This window comes from Lytechinus variegatus, chromosome 7, assembly GCF_018143015.1.
Source record: "Lytechinus variegatus isolate NC3 chromosome 7, Lvar_3.0, whole genome shotgun sequence".
NCBI lineage: Eukaryota > Metazoa > Echinodermata > Echinoidea > Temnopleuroida > Toxopneustidae > Lytechinus > Lytechinus variegatus.
Window position 1 is genome coordinate 7,202,468 of NC_054746.1, and position 27,338 is coordinate 7,229,805.

General features: G+C 37.7%; 1 protein-coding gene across 1 annotated transcript; it reads left to right on the forward strand.

Annotated features, from left to right (window-relative positions):
- Positions 1–705: 705 nt before the first annotated feature.
- LOC121418325 (ATP-binding cassette sub-family C member 10-like) lies at positions 706–26,845 on the forward strand. Its single transcript, XM_041612137.1, has 19 exons — positions 706–787; positions 3,396–4,910; positions 6,892–7,017; positions 8,333–8,560; positions 10,975–11,131; positions 12,142–12,392; positions 12,918–13,169; positions 13,926–14,024; positions 14,484–14,673; positions 15,412–15,663; positions 16,401–16,563; positions 17,052–17,235; positions 17,694–17,909; positions 19,159–19,286; positions 20,523–20,692; positions 22,487–22,647; positions 23,987–24,240; positions 25,339–25,582; positions 26,607–26,845. The coding sequence occupies exons 2-19, from the start codon at positions 3,411–3,413 to the stop codon at positions 26,814–26,816; spliced, it is 4,785 nt and encodes a 1,594-aa protein (XP_041468071.1). The 5' UTR covers positions 706–787; positions 3,396–3,410; the 3' UTR covers positions 26,817–26,845.
- The last annotated feature ends 493 nt before the right edge of the window (positions 26,846–27,338 follow it).

Here is a 27,338-nt window from a genome sequence, read left to right on the forward strand (position 1 = left end):
TCAAAAGGGGGGGGGGGGGGGGCAGCACGTGCCCGCCCCCCTGGATCTGTGACTGAAGGTGGTGACCCGGGGTGGTGATAATGATTGATGATGATGATGGGGATAATGATGATTATAGTGACTGTTAAAAATAAAAAAGGTTATGTATATACAGTTCATATTGGATCATTATCAAATCGAGGCAGTGATCGGCCTTCAAATAAAACGTTAAAAAAAGGATGATGAAAAAAAAAACAAATGGCTGAAAAGCTTATTAAAACAAATGAAAGGTAATTGTAATAATGCTGGGATCCAAACTAACTTTGCTGGTAAATTCAAAGGCCGAAAGCAACCATAACTTCATTAAAAGACGAACGAGGAAATAACATTAAAGAAGTGACCCTGAATAAACGTATGCCAACCACAGCTAGGGGCCAATCGAGGAACTGGGGCTGGCTGCATGAGTTGCCCCTTCTTTGAAAATGTGAAAATATTCAAAATAGCCATCAAATTGTGAGTTTGCATGTTCAGCATCCCCACTTTCAAAATCGTTTCATGGTTTATCTATTCATACAGTACTAGGCCTATCTATAATTTATCCATGATTCTTACAAACCAATTAACAAAAACAACCCCTTCCATCCACCTCTACCGGTACCCCCAGCCCCAGAGCGGCCGGCCCCGCGGCCGCGCCGGTCGGCGCTGGCGCCAGTTATTCCTCAGTCAATGGGGCGCCAGTGTAGTGCTCGTCAGCGGATACGGACCGTCCCCATGCAGTTTTACGAAATTGGACACGTCAGTAAACTCGGTAATCATAGATTTACACTATTTTATTACATCTCATGTTAGGGATGTACCGTTTTTCGATTTCTGTTGTGAGTGTTAGAGAGTGGCATGATATTTGCTTTTTTAACGTTCTTGTGCAATTGTGATTTGTGTTCAGACAGAGGCCTGATGGAGCTGGCATCGGCGCCCCCCGGAGTCGGGCGGGCGCGGCCGAGTTCTTGGTTGATGGAGCTGCGCGCCTCTGGTGTAACTAGCCCTTGATCTAGACAGCTGGCAGCCGTCTGTTTCGAGGATTTTTTAAACATTTTTTTTCAATTGCTCCTTGTACACAGACGGGTCGCTATCATGCAGCCACCATTAGGGTGCCTGTCGGGGCTCTTCATTTTCAATTTTTATCTTTAAAGGAGAATGAAACCATTGGAAAAAGATAGCTTGTGTGAAAAGAGAAAAATCAAAGAAACAGATCAACAAAAGTTTGAGAAAAATCGGACAAATAATGAGAAAGTTATGAGCATTTGAATATTGTGATCACTAATGCTTTGGAGATAGCAAATTGGCAATGCAACAAAGATGTGTGATGTCACTTGTGAACAACTCTCCCCATTTGTTACTTTAGTATATAATTTTCACTTGAATTGCCTCTTATCACATCTATCCATAGATCACGTGTTCTTTCTACATGAGGGCATGTAATAGGCCTACATATTTTTAAAGAATACATCATGGATAAAGAGTTTGTATCATCATAAGAAAAAGCAAAAAGAGACATTTTGAGGGTATTTTATAGTCCACCAAATGGAAAGTTGTTCATCAGTGACATCACACATCCTTGTCGCATTGCCAATGAGAGGATCTCCATAGCATTAGTGATTGTAATATTTAAATGCCCATAACTTTCTCATTATTTGTCTGATTTTTCTCAAACTTTCCTTATTCTTATTCTTTGATTTTTCTGTTTCTACACAAGCCTATTTGTTCCAAAGGTTTCATTCCCCTTTAATAATGAATAAAAATTTTGAAAATTAATGCGACCAAAATGCAAATTAATATTCCCTCTTGGCATTAATTGCCAAAAAACGGAGAAAAATCAAGTTAAAAGGAACAAAAACAGCGACTTACCTCGGCTGTCGCGCAAATTCACTTCCCCGTTTTATCCGATCTTAAGTACATAAACATATGGCCATGAGTCCCCTGTACAGATCGTGCTAGAACTTTGGTCTCTGTATTTGGTGAGTGAAGCCAACGGAGTTCAGCTGAACAACCAACATGACAGAGACCGAAGCTTTTGGTCTAGCGCTAGCCTTGATCTTGACTCGAGGACTCCATGATGTTACTTCATCATGGAGCCTTGAACCGCCTCCCATATATGCAAAAGCGAGACCTCCACACCCGGATCATCATGGATTTCCCTAGGAAATCCATATTTTAATTGATTTATATAAGTGTGATTGAATCCAGTTCCATTGACAAGTGGATACCATGCGCAACCATGGGGTCTCGAAAAGCACCCTGAACAGGTATTTTCTGTATTCTGAAAATGCACCCCTTAACAAGTATTGGCGTGTGAAACTCTACCCTTAACAAGTATTAGAAACAAAACGATAGTACTCTTGGCAAGTATTCCCTGAAATGAATCCCTAAACCTTGTTCATTGAATGAGTGCCCTGAATTGAACCCCTAAACAAGTAATTGTTAAGTTATGTCACGGACGTTGGTCGTCGGTTTTACCTTTACCTACATCATTAATTTGGTTTAGTAGTACTAATACTACGGCCCCACCTCCCACACCTCGCGCAAATCGTACTCTAAACACGTAGTGTTGACTGTTGGGGCAAAAAGTACATCCTTTATAAAACATTTTAATCTTAAATTTTTTATGTACCCTCGCAAATCTGACCCTAAACACGTAGCTTTCCTTGCGAAATAGACACCCTTTTTCATTATTTTAGTGTTTTTGACACCCTCACTCTGTTACGTACGTAACGGGCCCTATCTTGAAAAAGACATCCTTTTTACGAGGTTTTTTTTTGATGTGCATGGTATTCACGCGTCAATGTAAGTTCCCTCCCCCCCGGACTGAATTTTTATTGTATTTTTGAACCGTCAACGTCTAATCATCTAATGCGTATGAAGGGATAAATGTTATTTCACTGTGAATGGCAAAATGAGAGGTTTCTTATCAGACCGATCTCGTGTAGATTCCTCGATCCGTTTGTCAACAAAACAAGTACAATAGGTCTGACCCTTGAACTGCTTCTTTATGACGTATCTTCGATTAGCGATGTTACAAAATGCTGTTTTGAAGAACAATTTATAGATATGAATTATTATTTAACAAATACTAAAATTTATTACGTGATTATGAATAATTATTGGTGAAAGATGAAATGGATGATCCGTTCAACTCCGCTACGCCTCGTTGAATGGATCATTTCATCTTACACTGTATGAAGTATTCTGTCCATTGCATGAGTGGAAAGAACATTCATTATTTGTATATTATGCAAACAGGACCCTTGTCTAAAAAGTAGAGGTTTAACTACATGTGTGTGACTAATTGAACTTGATGCCTTTCTTTCTGAGAAATACTCTTTTTACCATATTCAAATATATATTATTTTTTATGCCAGGTACTTGTTAATGTGATGGATTCTACACTAGATACCTTCTGTGGACATTCACTCAATAATTACACCTTTTGGCAGCACAATGTCTACGGACATTGCTACGAACAACTGGTGTTTGTTCTAACTAGTCATGGCTTGTTGGCCCTTGTTAGTGCACTCTACATCGATTACATAATAAATAATAAACTAGCCAGCCCTAATCTCAAGAGGTCCAGATCTTTGCACATTCGGTTCATCGTCAGCATCTTGTCTGCGCTGGTACCCGTGTTGGGCATTCTTCTTCAAGAATTTACTGGAAACATTAGACCAGCTCCAGTGGATTATCTTGTCAACGTGACATCATGTTTAGCATGGTTGCTACTGTCATTGTACCTGTGGAAGCTACGACGTCAGAGTTTACAGCTAGTGAGAACTCACAAACCAGTAATAGCTGTGTGGGCATTGACTTTTGTGGCTGTAAGCGTCCGTTTAAGTACTATCATCAAACAACTGCTTAATCATGATGACTCTCTTGTTTCGGGGGAGGAAGGTACAGTCATTGCATCGTTGGTTCTCCAAGTTCTGTACCTTGGAACTTTGTTGCCTGGACCAAGACATACTTCCACGTACCATGAGTTTGGAGGGACCTCTGTATACCAGAGTATCAATGAAGATATTGGTGGAGAGGACGAACCTCTTTTACCTTCCTCGAGGATTTCATCTGACATTAATAACCTTGGAATTGCAGAGGATTCAGCTAGTCTGCTGTCCAAGGCTACATTTTGGTGGACTCGACCGCTCATGGCTAAGGGTGCTAAAGGACAACTTGTGAGGTCCACAGATGTATTCTATTTACCAAAGAAACTCACTGCCAGTCACATCGAAACCTACTTTTCTACCAAGTATCCCCAAGGATCGGCTGCTTTTGCAGAGGATGTCTTCTCCTCCAATGAGCCCAATGATGATATGCAAGAATCACATGAACGAACAGAGAGAAAGGGATATGGCAGTACCAAGGTTAGATCAAGGAAGCTAGAGGAGGACAATGTTCCAGAAGTTATCATTAAAAATGGATGCAAACAGGAGGTGACCCTATGCAGAGCATTGTTCCGAGCTTTTGGTGTGAAGTTCTTTCTGTTGGGCATCGTGAAATTCTTGGCAAACATCCTCACCTTTGCTGGGCCATTGTTATTAAACGCCTTGGTGTCTTTCATGGAGGATAGGACAGAACCGATGAGGTACGGTTACTACTATGCGCTTGGTCTCTTTTTGGCAACGTTCTCTGCTGCTATGTTAGGCACCCATTTCAACTACCAGGTTTCCAAGATCCAAATTCAGGTTCGAGCAGCGTTGATAACGACCGTGTATCGCAAGTCTTTGTCTGTGAGCGCGACAACCTTGTCAGCATTTTCGACCGGTCAGATTGTGAACTTTATGAGTGTGGATACTGGGAGGATTGTCAACTTCTGTAACAGCTTTCATGCATTCTGGAGTCTTCCATTTGAAGTGGCAGTAGCCCTCTATTTACTGTACCGACAGGTATGTAGCCTACTCCTTCCTGTCAACAGACTATCTTGGCCCGTATTCTGAAGTCAGGTTAAACTATTAAATTTAGACCATGGTCTAACTCTGTGCCAAAATTATGGGAAGCCAAAAGTGTCACAATTTTTATTAAGTTTTATGTTTCTTATATTTACTATGTTCTTTCCTGATTCTTCAATCTTCTATTTATACTTCCTAGACATTTATGAATGATTTGAGAGTCAAATGAACTGAAATATGATATCTCTAAGTACTGTTAGTGATTTATGTAACAATTGGCTATCTGTACTTAAACCACAACTTTAAACCTGAGTTTAAGTTAAGCCCAACTTCAGAATACGGGCCCTTGTGTTTTAGAAATGTCAAGAAACATGATCACATTGTTTATTGTTACAAGAGAGAAAATGTTAATTTTCATTGATTTTTCAAACTCTGTTGGAACATTATAAGAATTAATGAACTACATAGATACATTATTTTTTGTTTTAAACAGAATTGTTCAAAAATATTAATGTTATATTGCAGGGTGCTACATAAGCACTTGCCCGATTGCCACGGGCAAGTAAAGGTTAGAGTCATGCAAGTATTTTGAAGTAAAGACTAAAGCTACTTGCCTGAATTTGGCAAGCAAAATTCTCACAGTAGAATGACCAAAATTAGATTTTATATGATATATTGACCTTAATTTTGGTCATGGCAGGCAAGATAAAATCACTTTGGAAAAAGAAATGCAGTAACAAAGTAGATCACTTCATGTCAAAAGAGAGAAAAAGGTCAATGGTTTATAAAACCGCAAAACTTTCTTTTGAAGATGTAAAACTTTTTTTTTTCAATCATTTTTTTTTTTCGGGCAATTGAAATAAATTTTTTGGGCAAGTATATTCCAACTATTTGAAAATATATTTGCCCGACTGGGCAAGTGCTTCTAAAAAGTTATGTAGTACCCTGTATATTGAAATATGTTATAGGGGAAAAAATACACTGGGGCTCACAGCAGTTTTGCCCCTGAAATGCTCAAAAGAGCAATGGAATAAAAGAGAGCCCTTGAAAATCCCCATTCACTGCAATGTTAAAGCTTATTCAGTCTTAAAGGTCAAGTCCACTGCAGAAAAATGATGATAGAGAAAAATCAAACCGGCAAAACTCTGAAAATTTCATCAAAATCGGATGTGAAATAAGAAAGTTATGACATTTTAAAGTTTTGCCTATTTTTCACAAAACAGTAATATGACATCTCAGTGTCATGCAAATGAGACGGTCGATGATGTCCATCACTCTCTATTTATTTTGTTATTTATTGTTTAAATTGTTCAATATATAATTTTTAACAGATTTGACAGTAAGGAGCAACTTGACTGAACCATGTAGTATTAAAACAATGCTAATTTCACATGTTCACGGAGGAATTAATCTTTGTTTCACTTGACAATGAGGAGGAAATCAGAATATTTCATATTTCATATAATAAAATACAAAAGAAATAGTGAGTGGATGATGTCATCAGTCTCAATTACATACCGACCAGGATGTGCACATAACTGTTTTGTGAAATTAAGCAAAACTCTAAAATATCATAACTTTCTTATTTTACAACCGGTGTTGATGAAATTTTCAGTGTTATGCTTGTTGGATTTTTCTCTTTTTTTTCAAATCAACTTTTAGTTGGGGTGGACTTGTCCTTCAAAATTCAGATTTAGGCAGAAGACTTGAAAAGTAGCCCATAAAAATGGGGAAAATCTCCTGGTTCCAAATGATTGACACCAGGGTCTTTTAGTTGTGAAGAATTTTGTATCCCAGACACCTAGATGTTATTGGGATTCCATGGGATATGAATTAGTCATTTCTGTGTCATTGGGGAATAGTGCTGGGTAGGTGTGTGTGATATTGCAGTGAATGCCGTTGTCAGTTTTGACCACTGGCCATTAACCTATCCAAATATCGGTATTTAGAAATTGAAATTTTTTATTAAATGATGCAGGTTGGTGTGTCTTTCCTCGCTGGGTTAGCCTTTGCCATCCTTCTCATGCCCTTCACCAAGTGCCTTATGGAGAAGATTCAGAAGCTTAACACCGAGATGATGAAACAAAAAGATGGCAGAGTTAAGGTGAATTCAAATCTTGTGCTGGAAAATTATGCACATGTACCCATATTTGCCATCATTTTGCACTGATTATTCAAACTTATATCCACAAAGTGAGTAAAGAATCCAAACAAACACCAGTACAGTCAAAATACAAATATAAACAGTTACAATAGTATTACATAAATACAGAAAGTTACAAAGACCATATTGATATTGAGGTCAGTTCCAATGGTAAGATACAGTTTTAGCCAAAAGTTTACATACACCCATGGAATTCAGTGAAATTTGTTTGCTTGCCAAACATCGGAAAATTTACTTTATTTTCAGAAATATAACTACTACCATGACGAATTTGGTATAAAATGAAAGAGCGTATTGAGCTCTTTCACACTATTGGGATGCCATTGGGATTAAAGTGTATTTCAGGTGGAATTTTATTTGAAGAACAAAAATTAATATTCGTGCCAAACGTATTCTATTGTTTGTTATTATATTTCAAACATTGTTTCATAGAAATATATAAATGTCAAATCTATGATTTATATAGCATTTTCTATCATGATATGTCACCACTGAGCAAAAAATTGTAATCTGAAAAGTTTGTGTTGAGAAGTAACTAGCACAAATATGAAATGTTTTTGTCAAGTTTTTATTTTTAATTTGTCTAAAATATGAAGATTTTTTTTGGGGGAAATGACATCTAAATAATTTTCAGCTCCTGAAGCAATGTGGTGAAGGGGCATTACATACTCATTAGTTCAATTTCAAATTTGTCATGATAGCACAAATATAAGATGCAGTAAATTTTATGATGTTTGGCAAGTGTTAATTTTTTATTGAATTTCCTGGGTGTATATAAACTTCTGGCCTCAACTGTAAATGTACATAAAATTGTGTATGATCGATCATAACAATAATGCCATGATTAGTTGCTTAGCTTTATGTTTCGAAGCCCTGATCAGAGTATCTTTGACTTTGTATTACAGCAGAATTTTTATGCTGGTCCTTCCAAAAAAAAGTTGATTTAAGATGGTACTGTGAGCTTTTTAAGTGTTTTTTTTTTGCAGTTATGATTGAAATAAAGAAAACTGCACCATAGGATTTTTTGATGTCTTATCAACAGTGTTAAAAAATCTGAAACTGATTTATCTGTATGCACCTGTGAAGTTAAAACAATCAATGAAAAGGGAGAAGAGAGAGGATTAAAAAAATGGAAATGAATAGAAAATAAGAGCTTGATTCATCTTATGACTACATTGTCATGGTTTGGATTTTTGCAAGAAAATATGTAGCTTGATCAAAGTAATTTTGATTCTGTTTCTCTTTCTTGCTTCAGATGATGAATGAAGTTTTGAATGGGATACGTGTGATCAAATTTTACGCGTGGGAGCGTCATTTTAAGAGACAGATTGATGGTCTGCGTCAAGAGGAGCTGAGTAGTCTCAAGGGAATCAAATACTTGGATGCCATGTGTGTTTACTTCTGGGCTACGACACCCGTTCTTATCTCACTCTGCACTTTCACAACGTATGCTTTGATTGGCAATGATCTCACTGCTGCCAAGGTATGTGGTCATTACTCAAATTATACAGAGTGGAATGAAATGTGTATTTCTTGGTATTTAGAACAATAAAGAATGAATACTGAGTATGAACAGTAGTATTTAAAAAAAAACGTTTATTTTTTAAAATACATGCCCTGTTTAATTTTCTTGTAGTTAGTAGTAGATTTTAGTTTACATATTTCTTTGTTGTAAATTGTTTTTCAAAGTGTATTTCCGTGAGAGTTGGTGTATTTCTATATGGTGGTTAATGATTGGCATTTTTTTCCTAGCCTGAAAATGATTATACTTTGCAGTGTCAACTCAAGTTCAGGATTTTACAATGCAGTCAGACCGCAGGTTCCTATGCTATTGAGCAAAAAGGCCAGATTCATCCAAATCATCTCATGGCTGAATCCTCCTTGCAAAATCTCGTGATTCGTGAGATTTTCTTCTAAGAATTTTACCTGTTTTAACCTCAAGTTAAATGAAATATCATTGCACCATCAGATAGAGTAAATGTTCTTCTTTCATATTGGTCATTTATTTCCTATAAAATATTTTGTTAAATAAGTAAATTTCTGGCCTGAAAATATGCCTCAAAACTGAATTTTCTTCTTCTGTTTTCTTTTGCAAATTGTGCAAAACTTTTTATTTTGAGCCTCGATGATATCTATATCACCATAAAGCTGAACTTCTTTACTTTCTCACAATGCCCCTCTTGATATGCGGCACCTTTTAATCGGGTCAAGATCACACTTTTCCCACCAAGGTACAAGACAAGATTTTTGAAATTGTGTACTTGCATGAAATCCAGAGTTCTGATTGGCTGGATAAGGTTCACAGAACAACACGCGCAGGGTATTTGAGGAGATTACCACATGGGAATTGTGACTTTCCCATGGACCCAGGCACAGGAACCGTTGGAATTTGCCAGTGTGTGGTCTGTTTGACCAATCAGAGTGCAGTATTCTTGTTTTCAAGCTGCTTTATATACTTGGCAAATGAAAAGTGTGATCTTGACCCGATCAAACCAATTCTTATTTTGAAACCTATATTATTTTCAAGCATACATATTCAGCTTTATCATGATATAAAAATCATTTGGGCTCAAACAAAAATAAAGTGTGAAAATAGCAGCTTTTGTCAGGTGAAAATAAATATTTTGTAGCATATTTTAGATCAAAATTTTAACCTATATTTTTTAACCTATATTACAAAAACATATGACCTAAAAGAATGATTCTTTTTCTTTACAATGATACCAAATTCATGAAATTCGATGCACAATTAGAGCAGCAATGACCAAATGAAAAGAGGTGTTTTGGTCCACATCAAGCTCATTAAATATGCAAAACATCTCAAGTCATGAATATCACTTGGTTGAAAGAAGCCACTTTCTTGGGACCTGCCGTCTGACTGAATGAGGGGTTGCAAAGTGCAAATTTGAAAGTAGAGGGGCACAGATGGAAATGTCTTAGATTTAGGTGCATGTATATCAATATGTGTATTCGGTGAATGAATCTCAAAATATCTTGGGGATGTGCATCAATTGCACCATAGCCAATACCTAGTCTGTGAGCACAGACTAAAATTTGATTCTTTAAACCGTGTAGAGTGAATACTAAACTCCAAGATCTCTGTATCAATAAAGGGGGTATCTCACTGGGCTTGAAACTAGTTCGCGACTAGTTCGTGACTACAAATTTTGCTAGTTGCAGAGACGTCTCCGCGACGTCTCATGGCAATTACAGAGTCTCCGAGGAGTCGCAAGAAGATTAAACATGTTTAATATTTTTGGAGACTGTTTCTAGTCTCCGCGACGTCTCCGAGAAGTCTCCATCAGTTGCTGCGACGTCTCGGAGACTAATGATATCCGCGACTGCTGAGACGTCGCCGTGATGTCTCCGCGATGTCTCAGAGACGTCTCAGAGACATCGCGAAGACCTGCTGGAGACCAAAAAAAATTATAATACATTGCGGAGACGTCTCCGCGACACTTCTTCACACTGTTTGACCCACTTCAGAAACCACGTGACTGAACGCGTGCTGACATCCCTCCTCCTGCTCCAAGTCAGGTGTATGATCTTTCAAACGTTCCATCGAGACGTCTCCTTGGTGAGAGCGCAAGCCATTTTTGTCTCCGAGACGTCTCCGCGACTGCAGCGACTGATAAGTTGGAGACTGTCGCGGCGACGTCTCCGTTGGTGAGATAGGGCCTTAAGCAGCCACACTACATAAGTGAATCTAGTCTTGCCACTTCAGCCTGCATTATCATATGCTCAATGTGATAGCAAAGGTCTAAGCCTGCAGACTAGCACCAGGTTTTACCACTGTATTGCATATTGCTGTTGCCATTCAAGCTAAATCGACTTTGAGATATTGAACTGAAAGTAATACCACTACCTTTCTTATTTCTGTATTCAATCTCCGGCTAGGTATTCACCAGTCTAGCCCTGTTTTCCATCCTGATTGGGCCTCTCAATGCTTTCCCATGGGTACTGAATGGAGTCATAGAATCGTGGGTCTCTATCAAGAGAGTACAGGAATTCATGGATTTGGAAGAGTCAGACCTAGCCAAGTATTATCAATCGGGTTAGTTAGCTTTGGGTTCTCAGCTATTTATCTTATTTCATGAATGTTGTAAAATTGTTTTGCAAAATAATGATGATGTTGATGAATAATGCTGATGCTGATGATGAAGATGATGGGGATGATGATGATGATAGTGATGATGATAAGATGATGATGATGATGATAATGATAATAATAACAATGATGATGGTGATGATGATGAAGATAATGATGATGATGGTTATGATGATGATATATATAGCATGTATGAGGCACCAATTGGTCGGCGGTCTTCCGAACCGTCATATCACACATACGACGGTGCAAACCCATTTCAGAGAAAATCGACTTCAAAGTTTTACTATACTTTTCACACCTAGTTCCCCAGCCTTACAACATATTTATTGCTAGAAAAATATAAGGTTGGAAAGACCAAGACAATTGCTTGACAATGGTATTATTATTTTTATACAAAAGCAAGGATCAGAGAAAATATCGCAATAGAGCTTTATGCTTGTAATTTCTGTTTGAGCGGTTTAGATTTCCCCCGTACAAAAACGCCATAGGGAATACAACGACCCTGATTGAGATTTCAGTGCGCAGTCAGTCAAAACATCGTATCGCTTTTCACGTGCAAAGTCAATGCAGTGCATGTGGCTGATACAACAGTTTGGCTGACTGCGCGCATTGAAATCGTGGTCAGTCAAAACGTCGTATCGCTCTGTTACAGTACACGTTTCCAATGGCATCGCCGTGAAAATCCTCTCATATCTCAGAAATAGAATAAATTGCTGCTTAGAAATTTAGTTTTGAATAGAATAGGACTTGTACCTTAATTTTCTGAAAAAATCTCAAAATCGATTTTTTGACCAAAATCGAACTGATACGACGGTTTGGATGACCGCCGACGGATTGCTCAACGGCACTCTATATATTACACCAGCTCAAGCTGCTAAAGAGGCTTGCACTCAAGGAATTAATCCATCTAGGTGCCCATTCATAAGAATACATGTACATTTGCTCATATTCAGAAAACTGCCTCTCCAATGGACAACAGCTGAGCATTGCACAAGGCACATTCTATTGGGAGCATCATAAGAAGAAAGAAGAAAAGGAAGAGGAAGGAAATGAAGTGGAAGATGGAAGAAAGGATAAGAGGAAGGGTGCAAGCAAGGAAGATGAACGCTCAAGTCTCCTTGTTGGAGATGAAGATGGAAACAGTGCTGATGACGGGCAGTTTGAGCCATTGAAGCTTCAAGACATGAATCTAAATGTCTTCCAGGTAAATCACTTGCTATGGTTTAAGTTGAGGTATCAGGCAATTTGCATCCAAGAATTTGTCAAAATCCAGATTGCTATCATTAGTCCATTAACATTTTCTTTAATTTTAAAGAATATTATTGTAAACCTGACTGAAGTCATTTAACCAGATGCATTTCATATTTTGGTTGTGTTTTTTCTTTTCCTGTTCTGCTTTCCCTTAATTGCATTAAGTTGTGCTTGAATATTTATTGATTGGTTGGTTGGGTTGGATTGGGTTGGAGTGGGGTGGTGTGGGTTGGGTTGGGTTGGGGTGGATGGGTGGGTTGGTTGGGTTGGGTTGTGTTGGTAATATTCCTTTTATTTATTTCCTTGTTAAGACTGAAAATCAAAGTATTTAGTATGAAGGAGATGTTCATCTTCTCAATAACTGACTGAAATCAATAGGGGTCATTACAATCCCTTTCTGCCTTTAAAAATTACACAATCATTTCATTTTCTTTTATCTTTACATTTTCCAATTATCATTACTTTTTTGTACCCTCAGGGTCAGTTGGTTGGAGTCATTGGTAAAGTAGGATCAGGAAAGAGTTCTTTGTTCTCGGCCATCTTGGCCGACATGGGCAAGGAGAAGGGCAGCATCAGCATTGCCGGTCTTGGTCAAGGCTTCGGACTGGCCACTCAAGAACCATGGTTACAGCATGCTACGGTCAAGGAGAACATCCTCTTCGGAAAGCGGTATAATGCCGAGAGATATAACAGCGTGGTTGAAGCATGTGCTCTCATTGAAGACCTCAAGGTTTGTATACATTGTAATGTGAACTTACACCCACTTTTACATACATCCAGGAACAGAATTCCAAATTTGAGGTTCTTGAAATGAAATTGAGTTTGTAAAAGATTAGAGTCTTGGCTTAGGCAGATGAAAATCCTTTGCATTTCTTGTTATGTACGTGTAAAAGACATTATTAAACTTAAGAAAACACTTTGATATAACCTGGCAAGAGGTTGAATAGTGTAAAATTTCAATAAATTTTATTCAATGAATAGAGGATTGGTGTGAGAATGGTAGGGAGCACAAGAAATAAGCCCTGTTCTTATTGCGCGTATTATAAAAAATATATATAATCTATGGATGTTCTTGCTACTTGCACTTCCCCAGGCAAGAATACCACAATTGAGGTATGGATATACTTTGATATCGTGGAAGTAGGTATATGAATACCAAGTATACTTGATTGAGTCTGCCAAAAATTCTTAGATATGCTACAACCCCTGTTACATCTAAAAAAAATTCACCAGAGGTTGCTTAACAGTAAAGCAACGTGAGACCATGACCAGGCGCCTGTAACACAAAGCATTGCAGAATATCTTTCTAATTGAGTGCATTGACCACAATGCACACTCCATGAAAGTCAAGCGTACAATAAATCGCTAACCTTTGTGTTTCGGGACCCTGAAGTGGTTTCGGTCGGACCTGGAACCCCTTTTGCATAGATGTAAACACAATTACACAAACCAATATTCAAAAGTCCTTTTCTATCATTCCTTGAAGATTCTTCCTGCTGGGGATGAGACTGAGGTTGGTGAGAATGGAATAACTCTCAGTGGCGGCCAGAAAGCAAGGGTTGCTCTTGCTAGAGCAGTCTATCAGGTATCGTATATCACAATTGATTTGTTTTAGCTTTGTAGAAGTGAAAGTATTTCTCTTGAAGTTCAGCATAATGTTAGAAAATCAGAATTCTGCTTTATCGAAGCCTTGTAGGCAGAGTAAAGTTTAAATCGGCTCCAAAACGCAGCCAATGATGACGTCATCATTTTGATTTGAATTTGCTTTTATTCCTACAGGAAGGCTCCAAATAGACTCGGATTTCGATTTCAGTATTCATACCACTCTTCGGAACTAAGATTGTTGTCATTTTATAGGTTAGAACATTCATATCAAATGTCATAACAATTTCTTTGAAAATCGGGTTACATTGGTTTGGGTAGCGGCACCGGGCTTTAGGCAAAATAAATGACTGTTCATGTGGGCATGCAGCAAGTCATATCTTTCAGATTTACTTTGTCTTCTTGTGATGATATCGACCACCCCCCTCCCTTTCCCCTTCAGGATAGTGAGATCTATCTCCTTGATGATCCTTTGGCTGCCGTAGATGCTGACGTTGGACAACACATCTTCTCCAAATGCATCATGGGATTGCTCCAGAACAAGACGCGCATCCTATGTACCCACCACACCCGTTACTTGGTGGAAGCTGATGTGGTGGTAGTATTGGATGATTTCAAGATAATGGATATAGGTGAGAAGCAGTAAAAAAAAAAGAGAAGCTGCGGCTTATGGGGCAAGTTGCTCCCCCCCCCTCTTCACCTGAACTTCTGAATTAGCCAGAGCCATTTTCAAATAATATTTATGCCCGTGTTTCAAAGCGTGTTAAAATCTTTGAACAAGAAGGTAGACTTGTAGTTTTTCCTCTCGTGAGCAGGAGTGATGTTGATGAGAGAAACAGTCCTTTAGCAGAATGATCATCAATACCATAGTCTATTTTATCTTCTTTTTTTTTTTAAATGATGCCAACCTTACTTTCCTGTTTTAATCATGTTGGAAATACAGTGGTTGACTAACCACAGAAACATTTGAATTCATTGAGTGAAACCTTCACTTTGAAGTTGTTGGTTGATTGTCCTATCCGCTCATAAAAAAATGTTTTGTTACGTTGTTTCCAGTTTTGGGAGTTGTTCTGGGGCCCAATGGATTTCAAATAAGATACAACAGTTCTGATTGGTTCCTGGTCAGTGATTCGAACAAAGTTCACATGGAACAACAATTCTGATAGGTTATTGTCTTTTAGCGATAGATTACAATACATAATTTTACAGAGCCCTGGACCCTATGATATAAAGCTTGATGATTGATCGTGGAGCTGATTTTTACGATTGATCTCGATAATTATTGTTCGATCAATCTTGAAATCATCCAAATGATTAATCTCTATGCTTCATGTAACAAGACCTTTTATCCTAATAATTGAATCTTATAGGTCCTCCCAGTGTGGTCTTCAAGCAATCTCAATTTGCAACCCATATCAATTACAACAAACCTGAGAGAGATGACGATGACGACGCAGCGATTGATACCGAGGTCAAAGGTCAGGGTGTCGAGAGCAAGAAATTGGTAGAAGAGGAGGAGAAAGAAGAAGGCACAGTCAAATTTGGAGTCTACAAGTCTTATTGGAATGCTGTTGGTTGCATCCTCGCTGTCTGCGTACTGCTGTCATTCGTTCTCATGCAAGGTACTATTACTGTTGATTATTTTGTAAAGCTTTCATAATATTCTTTTCTTTTTTATATTGTCATTCCTGCACTGTGTTAAAAAATCATATCCGTGATTCTTTTTGCTTATTTTGATATATAACAAAGCAAAACATCCGGGGGTGTTTCTTAAAGCTGATCGTAAGTTAAGAACAACTTAAAAAATGACTGGTGATCCTTTCTCGGGGTAAATGATATTGACCATTAATTCATTGGTGATTATTTAGTGCATAAGAAAGGTTAAACAGTCGTTCTTAATTTATGAACAGCTTTATGAAACAGCCACCTGTTTGTGCAGTAATGAATGTATCATAGACACCCATGTTACCATTTCCTTTTGTAGGATTGACTTGATAGCAAAAAAAAAAAAAAAATTATTGACAGTGCATTTTACTGACTGTCAAGATTTCAAGCATACTTTATTCAGATATGGGCGATTTAAAGAACTTGTTTTCTCTTACGAAAAGCTGACAGTTACTTCCTTTTTTTATTTTTGTGTATCTTTCTAAGTGAACCCTCAGACCAATTTAGACTCAATTGTATACATTTAAGAGTAATATGCAGGAAAAGACTTGCCTTGTGATCAGATGTTAGTCATTCTTTCTTTGCTATTTCTCCTAGGTTCAAAGAATGTCAGTGATTACCACCTATCTACCAGATATTGTCCATCAATTCTCTTTACCTCAAGCTATCCATGTTTCTTTGAAATTTCTTCCAGGTTCAAAGAATGTCAGTGATTGGTGGTTATCTTATTGGGTCAGTCACACAAAACAATCTTCACCCAGTAACCACACCACCACCCATCCACCTAGTACTCGCCATCGATCGTCTTTACTTCAACCTATATACCTGTCACTTGGTTTGGAAATGGATCACTACAAGTGAGTGTAGTTAATGTCCCAACACTGAAACATTCGAATCAAAATAAAAATGAAACAAGTGTAATGCTGAAAATTTCATCAAAATCGAATGTAAAATAAGAAAGACATTTTGAAGTTTCACTAATTTTCACAAAACAGTCTTTTGCACAACTTCGTGATATTCAAATGAGATGAAATTTTCAGCATTTTGCTCTATGAATTTTACTTTATTTATTTGGATATCAATATTCTCAGCCCAGAGCATCCCTTTATGCTTCATTTGGGGACTTTATTTAATATTGAACAGAAGTTCCTTGCATCACCCAATAAGAGATCCTTTGCAGATCCTATCTTATTATTATTATTAGTCTGATTATTATTATCATCATCATTGTCTTCATCATCATCATCACCTTCGTCATCATCACCATCATCATCATTGTTAATATTGTTGTTAATATTGTTTTCATTATGATGATCATTATTATTATTATCTCTTCATATTACAGACCTGATGGTCACCATCCGTCAGATGTGGACAACTCATCATCCTTGGAGTTCTATCTGGGGATCTATGGGGGGTTGATAGGTGCTAACTCAGTCTTCACATTACTAAGAGCATTCCTGTTTGCCTATGGGGGTATACACGCAGCTACAATGATACACGATAGGCTACTCAAGAGTATTTTGAGGGTAAGTTCTTTGATAGTCAATCCTGTGTTCACATTACTAAGGGCATTCCTATTTACCTATGGGGGGTATACACACAGCTACGATGATACAAGATAGACTACTCAAGAGTGTTGTGAGAGTAAGTTTGACAGGGTTTATCGTGTTTTTACAGGTTTCAATTTGCCTTTAAAGGTAATTTTTTATTTTCCAAAAATAAGCTATTCATGATGCTGCAACAACTAGGATTGCATGTTTGAAAATATTCATAGAGCATTCTGGCCCAGTGCATATTAGTCTTTAGACTTTGAAACAAATGGTTGTGGGTTCAAATCCCAGCCATTGTGCTGCATTCAACCCTGGTGAGGTAAATGGGTACATGACTGGAATTTATTCCTTGAAATGCTGACACGCTGTAGAAGCCTACGGTGTGCTGTAAACCCCTTCTGCAATCATCATTTTTTTTTCCTTTTTCCCTTCAGGCTCCGATTTCATTCTTTGATGTAACCCCTGTTGGGCGAATCATCAATCGTTTCTCCTCGGACGTGTTCACCATCGACTTTGGCTTGCCCTTCATCCTCAACATCCTACTGGCCCAAGTATTCAGCTTCTTAGGAACTGTTGTAATCACGTGCTACGGTCTGCCTTGGTTTACCCTTTGTCTTATACCCATAGGAATCATGTACTACTTCATTCAGGTTTGTTTGCTGCATCGAATTCCATCCTAATGCAATTTCTTTTATGTATAAATAATGATGATGATTTGGCCTGCATGGGAACGTTTATGAAATTAATTTTAAAAAAAATTAATTGCTGGTAAGGTTCATCTGATTGTTGTTAAAACATACAATTTTTTTTCACAAATTCTTGCTAAGCTGAACTTTTTTATGGCGAAAAGAATTTTGTGAGGTTGCAAAAAGTGTTTCATTTTTGTCTCGCCTGCATGGCAGAGTGAGACATAGGTATCAATATTTCCGGCGTCGGCGTCGTCGTCAACAATTGTGTTGTACACCCAATAACTTTCTATAGCTTCGAGGTGGGATCACCAAATTCATACCAGAGGTCCATCTCCTGAAGGCACAGGTCAAGTTCGAATATGAGTCGAATTTGAATAAGGTCAAAGGTCAATGAACTTTCCATGACTGGCACTGTGCTGTGTTGTACACCCAATAACTTTCTATAGCTTCGAGGTGGGATTGCCAAATTCATACAAGAGGTCCATCTCTTGAAGGTGCAGGTCAAGTTCAAATGTGAGCCGAATTTGATTAAGGTCAAAGGTCAATGAACTTTCCATGACTGGCACTGTGCTGTGTTGTACACATAATAACTTTTTATATCTTCGAGGTAGGATTGCCAAATTCATACAAGAGGTCCATCTCTTGAAGGTGCATGTCAAGTTCGAATGTGAGTTGAATTTGATTAAGGTCAAAGGTCAATGAACTTTCCATGACTGGCACTGTGCTGTGTTCTACACACAATAACTTTCTATAGCTTCAAAACAGGTATTAAAGATATCTGACTGTTACTGTATGTTCGGATGCTTTTTGCATCTGTTTGTTCCACTATGGCATGACCTTATCTGTTTGTTCCACTAATGACATGACCTATAGTTTTGACATGCAGTCTCTTCATGACTGCAATATGCAGGCGAGACAATGCTTGGCGTTTGCCTTGTTATTGGTAGTGATTCATTCTAATATGAATATTCAAATGTAGTTTCAAGGACCAATAGTGATGTTGAATGGTGAAGGTGATGATGATGACAATGATATTGATGAAGACACTGATAATGGTGATGATGATGGTGATGATGACGATGATGATTATGATGATGATTGATGATGATGATAATGATGATGGTGGTGGTGATGATGATGCTGATGATGATGATACACAATATTTCATATTACTAAACTTCTTTCAATCTTCTCGTGTCTCTACATTCAGAACTATTATCGTAAGACATCGAGGGAATTGCGTCGTATCTACAGCATATCTAATTCAGCAATCTACAGTCACTTCTCAGAGACCCTAGCAGGGTTGGCCGTCATCAAGGGAATGAGAGCAACAAGAAGGTATCTACAACAGGCTTAGGCCGTGTTTATGCTTCCACTTTTCAGGCCAGAATCAGCGTTTCCAAACGTGATTAGTCCAAAACACGGTTGCGTCCATGCTTACTTTCATTTAAACGCTGTTTCAAAACGCCGATCGTAAACTCACAAAAAGGTGCGTTTGTAAACGTCGTTTGACCAGAATCAGGCTTTCTGGGGAAGTATAAACAGAACCACAATCGTAAACGTGTTTAAATGACGTCATTTGGTACATGCTTCCGGTGAGATGAAAATCCGCGGGCAAATACAGTCGCATTGCTCCATGTTATATCCACGTAATAACACTCGGAAAAAAAACTTTCGAAAAAAAGGCGCGCCCAATTTGACCTCGCTTTCCTGCGAAGCCAGCTGGAGATCGTGATTTCGCCTCTGAAAAGTTAAGCATAAACAGCACTCCCAGAACCACGTTTACGATCGGCGTTTTGAATCGACGTTTGAAAACACTGATTCTGTCCTCGCAATTGAAGCATAAACACACCCTTAGATCATGATGTCCGTTGAGCGCAATTTGATTGTTTCACAGCGGTGCCACGTATTACTGATTTTCAGTATTTGGTACTAAAAAATGAGAAGAATACTGACTGTTTCATGCAAAATACCGATTTCTAAAGTTTCAGTTTTATGTGTTGTCCTATGGTATTTCTCTGAAAATACTGATTTCCTCACCAAAATACGGATTTTCAGCTTTGAAATTACCGAAACGTGGTTCATGTTGGTAGCTCTGGTTTCACAATACATGCCCCCATTCAGTCCATTATCATTTGAGGCATGGGTTTTGACCGGTTTTTCTGACGACATACGTGATAGCATGGGTCGTAAAAATCGAGAAAATATTAATTGAATGAAGTCCCAAGCACAGTGAATAATAACTGTTAAATCAGCAGAATTAGCAGTGAGATCCCAGAAAATTGTAGTGGTTTATTTTTATATTATCAATAGTTTTCTTGAAAATTCAGTATATTTCTCTCTGTGTACAAAGGTCATTGTGCAAATTTTCTGAAGTAAAAATTATGACATTGATGGCTTCCCATAATCTTGAGGTTGATTGGATTAGTCGTAACTCTTTTTTTTAAATGGGGCTATGGTATTAGTGGGAGCCCGAGCTGAAGTTGGGGTTATAATTGCTGTGCTTTGCATCTTTAGGCATAAAAGCGCTATATGAATCCAAGTATTATTATATGCTGATTTTTTTCTCTACAGGTTTCGCCTTGAAAACCGTCGTAAACTGGAGCTGAATCAGCGAGCCTGGTTCAGCAGTAACACAGTCACCTATTGGTTAGCCTTCAGATTACAGATGATTGGTGTTGCCATGGTTACAGCAGTAGCTGTCATAGCAGTATTGGAGCATCATTTTCAGACTGTAGATCCAGGTTAGTAGATAAGTATTGTTTGATTACATGACATAGCTGATGTCTTGAGTTTTGTTGTGCCTCCCTCATAAACAAGAGGACAGAGACCTCTAAATTTTGTTGATTACATATAATGTAGATTACATATCGTCGCACGCACCACGAACCAATTTCTCTGCGCACTTAAATGCGGAAGTTAGTTTTGCAGAAAATGCATTTAAAGCAAAGCTTTTTTAAAACCAGCAATAAGTGCACCTACAAGGAGAGCAAATTATTTACCTGCGTCTTTGTTCGATAGTTCAGGTTCCAAAGTTTAATCCCGTATCTTTATATTTTCTTGAAGTGAATTATTTACGCCACAATGGGCATCGTAACAGAGAGGACGGTTCGTGGAATAGATACAGTGTGCTATCGCGCCTCGCGATTTCACCACGAACCGTCTGCTCTGTTATGATGTCCACTGTAGCGGAAATAATTCACTTCAAGAAAATATAAAGATATCCAACAAAGACGCAGGTAAATAATTTGCTCTCCTTGTAGGTGCACTTATTGCTGGTTTTAAAAAAGCTTTTCTTTAAATGTGTATTCTGCAAAACTAACTTTCGCATCAAAGTGCGCAGAGAGGACGGTTCGTGGTGCGTGCGACGATATGTAAGGATACAGATAATTTGTTACATGATTCACCAAATCTCATTCAACGCACACAATTCAATTCACTTTTTAAAAAACGATTGAAAAAATTCTTCCTCTCCAACCTAAATAACGTTAAACAATTTTCCACTCGGCATTTTAGAGGGCCGGAGTGTGGCGTCGCAACAGTATTTTGTTCTTTATCCATCTCAGGCTGGTTGCTTGCATTTATCAAATGCAGCCCTATTTTCTTGTTTGTGTTTTTTTTTCATGGTTCACTTAGCGACCGGCTGGCATGTCGTCAGTGTTTTGGTTTGAAAGAAAGTACTGACGACGTGCCCGCCGATCATCGCAATCAAGCTATACTGTTGGGGCGACACATTCCGGTGTTCTATTTGTTAGCTATTTTCTATAATCATTCTTATGTTTTATTCTTGGTTTCCCTTTTTTCAAGCCTTTGAGGCTTTTTGGGATACCTTTTTCTTTCATTATTTTTTTTTTAATCTCAATGTTTCATGATTATATTTGTATATTTATGTTCAAAATAATGTATGATATTTGTATGTTTTTACTTGTATATAATATTGAAAGAAATAAATGAGAGTATTTCCGCTCTCCCACAATCAATCAATCAATCACAATCAGATTGCGAAGCCTGGCGTACCATTGTTGATTCATTCTCGGATGCGTCCGATTTGTAGTGTTGTGTAGTGTAGTAGATTATGCAAAGCAGGAGCTCTTTGTCCAATTTCACATAATTTGAAGAGAATTCTGTGAACCTTAGAGACCTAGGAAGGGTCACTTGTATGTAATGGACCATAGTCTTTTTTTTGTATATATATATATATATATATATATATACATTTAAGATGTCATAGAAGGGCTTATTATGTCATGCAATGATTTTGAAACTCTTGCGAATTCTATCAATAATTTCTTCACTGATGCATGCCGAAGTGCAGGTAACATTTTCAGTTGAACTGTTCAGTGGATAAGTATATTTATCTGTCACTCAAATGAATGCTGTTCTTGAATGCTCTTTTTCTCTTTAACAATCAATTTGTTGAAAGAAATGTTAATCGTAATTGACAAGCCCGTTCACAGAAAATAAATGGAATGAAAATTGATGTTGAAGGGTTTCCCGAGACAATCTCTATCTGAAACTTATTTGTATTTACATTGTAGGTCTTGTTGGGCTAGCGATATCATATGCTTTGTCGATTACCAACCTGCTTATCAGTGCCATCAACACATTGACAGAGACGGAGAAGAACATGATTAGTGCGGAGCGTACCCATCATTATACAGTGGCTATACCAGAGGAAATACAAGGCGGATTGATTCAGGTATGCCTAAGACTACCTAAGTTTGTTGCATTTACATATTTCAGTTTAAAGGGAAAAGGCAATAGTTGCAGCAAACAATTATTTCATGAGAAAGTCTTTTAAATCAGGGTTGATTGTCAAAATACTATCATACATCTAGATCTGGTACGTTGATGTAAACTTCTCTTTGTGAAATCATGAAATGTTAGCGCATTACAGATGATTCTGATGATCACTAACATGGAAAAGCAGATGTTGGACAGTGTATTAATATTGCTTGGAAAAATACCTGACATTTGTTGGAATTCCATGCTTATTTTGCTCATTTCTAAGCAATTACGCATTTTCTTCGAGAGCTATTTTGCACTTATTTTATTCATACATACAAGCAATTGGGTGGTAATTTCATTAGATTTTGTTCGAACTCATTTTGAGGTTGTTACCACAACTGGTATTTATCTTTAATCCATCACTTCATGTTTGAAATATATGCCCCTTTTACAATTCAGAGATAAATTCTAGTTGTGTTAAAAGTATCAATATGAGCTCCAGAGGATTCAGTTTATTGGCTCCCAAAGTTATTTATGTATGATGGTGGTGTCCAAGTCTGCGCACCTGACAATATGAGTGAAGATTTAACATTAATTTTTTTTTTATTTCACAAAATCTTTCAGATAATAATGTTTCTTACATTATTATGAATAAGTGTACCAAATATCTCATTGAAACAAATATAGGATTTTCTTTGAAAAAACCTCGGGCACTCATTTTCAGATTGAAAAAAAAGTACCCCATGTCTGAGCACCAATTCACTTTGCACACAATTCAGGGATTTTGGTGAGAAAGGCTGCATTTTGAGGCCGTCAAATGGAATGCCCAAAATTTTTCATTTTTTCACCATTTTGAGTCGGATTTTTAAATTGAATATCTGTCTACAATGTACGTATTGCATGTATGAAGTCTGTGTTCGTTGCGTATCCTCTTTTACTAGAATCGCGCAGGTATGTGTGTGTGCAGACAAGGGGGGCTGCACAGACTTGGGGGAATTTGCCACATGGATTTCACACGGTTAGGATTAAGCGAATGGACCAGCTATAGATCTGTTATGGTCTAGTGATAATTGAGCTTCATTTGAAAGGCTTTCTCATGAAATCATTGTTTGCTGTTGTAATTGCCTATTTATAAGTTAACAAATATTTTCCAAAAAAAACCCAACAAATTTTGAATCTAAAAAATGATGTCAATTACAGATTTAAGTGGTAAGCTCTTTTAAAATAAATCGAAGTCAAAAGGTCATATCCAGGCAGAATATAACCACTGGATTGACAAAATTTTGTCCTCATATCTGTGTATTTTATAGGTACCTCCTGTGTGGCCTCACAGTGGTGTAGTCAAGTTTGACAATGTCCATTTCTCCTACCGTGAGGATCACCCGAAGGCTTTAGATGGAGTCAGCTTTGAGACCAAACCGGGAGAAAAGATTGGTATCATCGGTAGGACCGGGTCTGGAAAGTCTACCCTGTTCCTGGTCTTATTTAGGATGGTCCAGGTACAGCAAGGGACGGTTTCCATTGACGGAGTGAAATTGGCTGATATTTCTCTGGAAGATGTCAGGTGAGTCTCTAAGTTCTTTTCACTTATAAAGTTTAACCTTTAATGTGAATGAGTTGTCATATTAACTGATTATTATTAAAAAGATGTATTATTTCAAGCATCTTGATTGGTCAGAATGCATCACATTCATCATTTTTTTTTAGCCGATTCTACTGCAGTGCAAACAGGTGAGCTTCGAATATTGAAATTGCACGCTCCAGCACACCATCACCATTGTGACAAAACTAGGAGAGCTACAAACTGGAAATCTTTATAAAGATATGCATTTTTTTTGTTGCTATTTTATAAAACAAATAATGCACTTGCTCTATTGTGTGTAAAAGTGAATGCCAGGAAATCTTGGTTTCTTCAACTGGTGCACACCGGGCACTCGGCTAAAGGCTTGTGTGCTCTGCATTTCCAGTCATGCTCTATTGAACTTCTGTGCATTGTTTGTATATTTCCTCGGGTGTATCGTTATCTAGTTCAGTATTGTTTGGTTATGATTTTACATACCGAATCTTGAATTATTTTTAATTATATATTTAGGCTAGTGATACAAATGTAAATAAAGAAATACAGGTGATTTATGTCCTCCTTTTATAAATCGAAATATTTGCTGGAGAAGAATCAATTTTTGACAAGATCTTGCAACAATTTTGTGATACATACCAGTATACAGCTGTGCTCAAAAGCTGGAGAACCCCATCACAAAATGCACTCCTTCATGCTGAGTTTAGAATGTAGACAACAACAACACCACAATGTTTGGCAAGCCCTAAGAATTAAACTTTATAGAATGTAATATTTCATCACCTGTCTTTGTAATTAAATATCTGAAACATGGCAGAACTTGAACACTTTAAATATGTTCATTGATTTTGAGCACCACTCTATACCTCTTTTAAGTCAATATTACTTTGGTTCCAATTGATTCAAATAAGCAAAGTATTCTTCAATGTTTGTTGCTCAAGTCTTATCTCCGAAGTCTACTTTAAATTAGAATTTGAAACATTTCAATAACAATTTCAAAATGGTTTTAAACTGTCAATATAAAAAAAAAAATGACATCTAAATATTTCTGAACTGTGTCAATATTGCGTGTATGGTACTTTGTAGGTCAAAACTAGCCATCATACCCCAGGATCCCTTCATCTTCAGTGGTACAGTGAGAGAGAACCTAGACCCCGTAGGGAATTGCAGTGATGCAGAGCTGTGGAGTGTCCTGGAGAAGTGCCACATCCAGGACGTCATCGTCCGGATGGGAGGCCTAGAAGCGACGGCTGGTGAAGGAGGGAAAAAGTTCTCGACGGGTCAAAAGCAGCTGGTCTGTCTGGCTAGAGCTATGCTTACTAAGGCAAAGGTAGGTAGATTATTTGATTTGGGGGTAATGTTGCTTTTAGAGGGCACTGAATAAGTAGAAGTGTAAGATATCAGGCCTTGGCTGTTAAAACCAAAGTAGGTTTCGCATACATATAATGTACACACGCAGGTTTTTTCAGAAAAAGGGGAGGGGCATTAGAAAAACTGATTTGAGCATTGTGGCCCAGTGGATTAATAGAGGATTGTGGGTTCAAATCCCAGCCATGGTGTAATTTCCTTAAGCAAGAAATTGATCCTCATTGTTCTGCACTCAACCCAGGTGAGGTAAATGGGTATGGCAGGGATTTATTCCTTGAAACACTTGAATGGATATCAGGAGCTCAGCCAAAGCCAGGGTAATTATGCTGCATTTATTGTAGAGCGCTAAGAGACTTCTGATCAAGCGGTATTAGCTGCTATATAAGCAACTATAATTATTTCATTGACAAACTAGAGGAACATTCATTATTGAATTAATCACATTTCTCTTGGATGTAACCTTGAAATGTGATTGACCTGACTTGTGAACATTTATGAGGATTTCTCAAATGGGCCTCTGGTCTGCTACATTCTTAAGTAGATTTTACTGTAAATTAGAGAATAAACTATAAGAATATAGTATTTTCTTTTTTATCTTGTCTTTTTTTTCAGATGAAATTGACTTTAGTGAGTAGCTCTCTGTTACATGCAATCTCATTATGCTGTATCATGCGTCTGCTTTATAGCATGATTTGACCTATGCGATGATGCGATAAGTGGGACTCTATTTCTTTGTTAAACACCCCCAGGGGCCGTTTCATCAAACTGTTTGTAAGTTAAGAATGACTGGTGGGAACCTTTCTTAGGCGCTAAATAATAACCAACGAACATTAATCTTGTATATCATTTTCCACAAGAAAGGATCACCAGTCGTTCTTAAAGTCGCTCTTAACTTATGAACAGCTTTATGAAACACCTACCTGGTTGTCAAAAACATATCTAAATAATTATACACGTTTGTATATTAATTTCTTGTTGATCTAAAGGTGCTGTGCATCGATGAAGCAACTGCCAGCATTGACATGGAAACGGATGATTTACTACAGCAGGCCATCAGGGAGGAGTTTAGTGAGAACACTGTACTGACTATAGCTCACCGTGTGAACACATTGAGGGACAGTGATCGTATCTTAGTCATGAATGAAGGAAAGGTGGAACGGTTTGGTAGGCCAGCGGCTACTACCCTAGACCAATGATTTGTTCATTGAGATTGATCAAGGAAACACATCTTGGCTACTACTCTTACTACTACTACTACTACTACTACTACTACTACTACTACTACTACTTGTATGTTTTGTCTTGAAGGATGCTACTTTGTTTGTTTACATGGGCTTCTGCATATGCAACTGTGTCTGGAATAGAGTCTTGATTTGACCTTGATAAAAGTCAGTTTTGTCTTTCTCGCAGGGAAGCTTTTCATCAAAGGACTTGTCGGATGTAATATGATACCAAGTATCAAGCACAGTAGAGTACATGCAATTATGGTAGCTTCACTATAGATGGGGACTGCAGGAAAGCTGCAATGAAAAGATGCATAGTGCCGTTCTAGCAAGATTCCTGCTAAACTATGCAGCACAGACTTTTGACAAGTTGAGTTAAAGGGCAAGTCCACCCCAACAATTTGTGAACTTGAATGAATTGAGAAAAATCAAACAAGCATAATGCTGACAATTTTTTTTTTTAATTATGGCATTGGCATATTGTCACAAATAGTT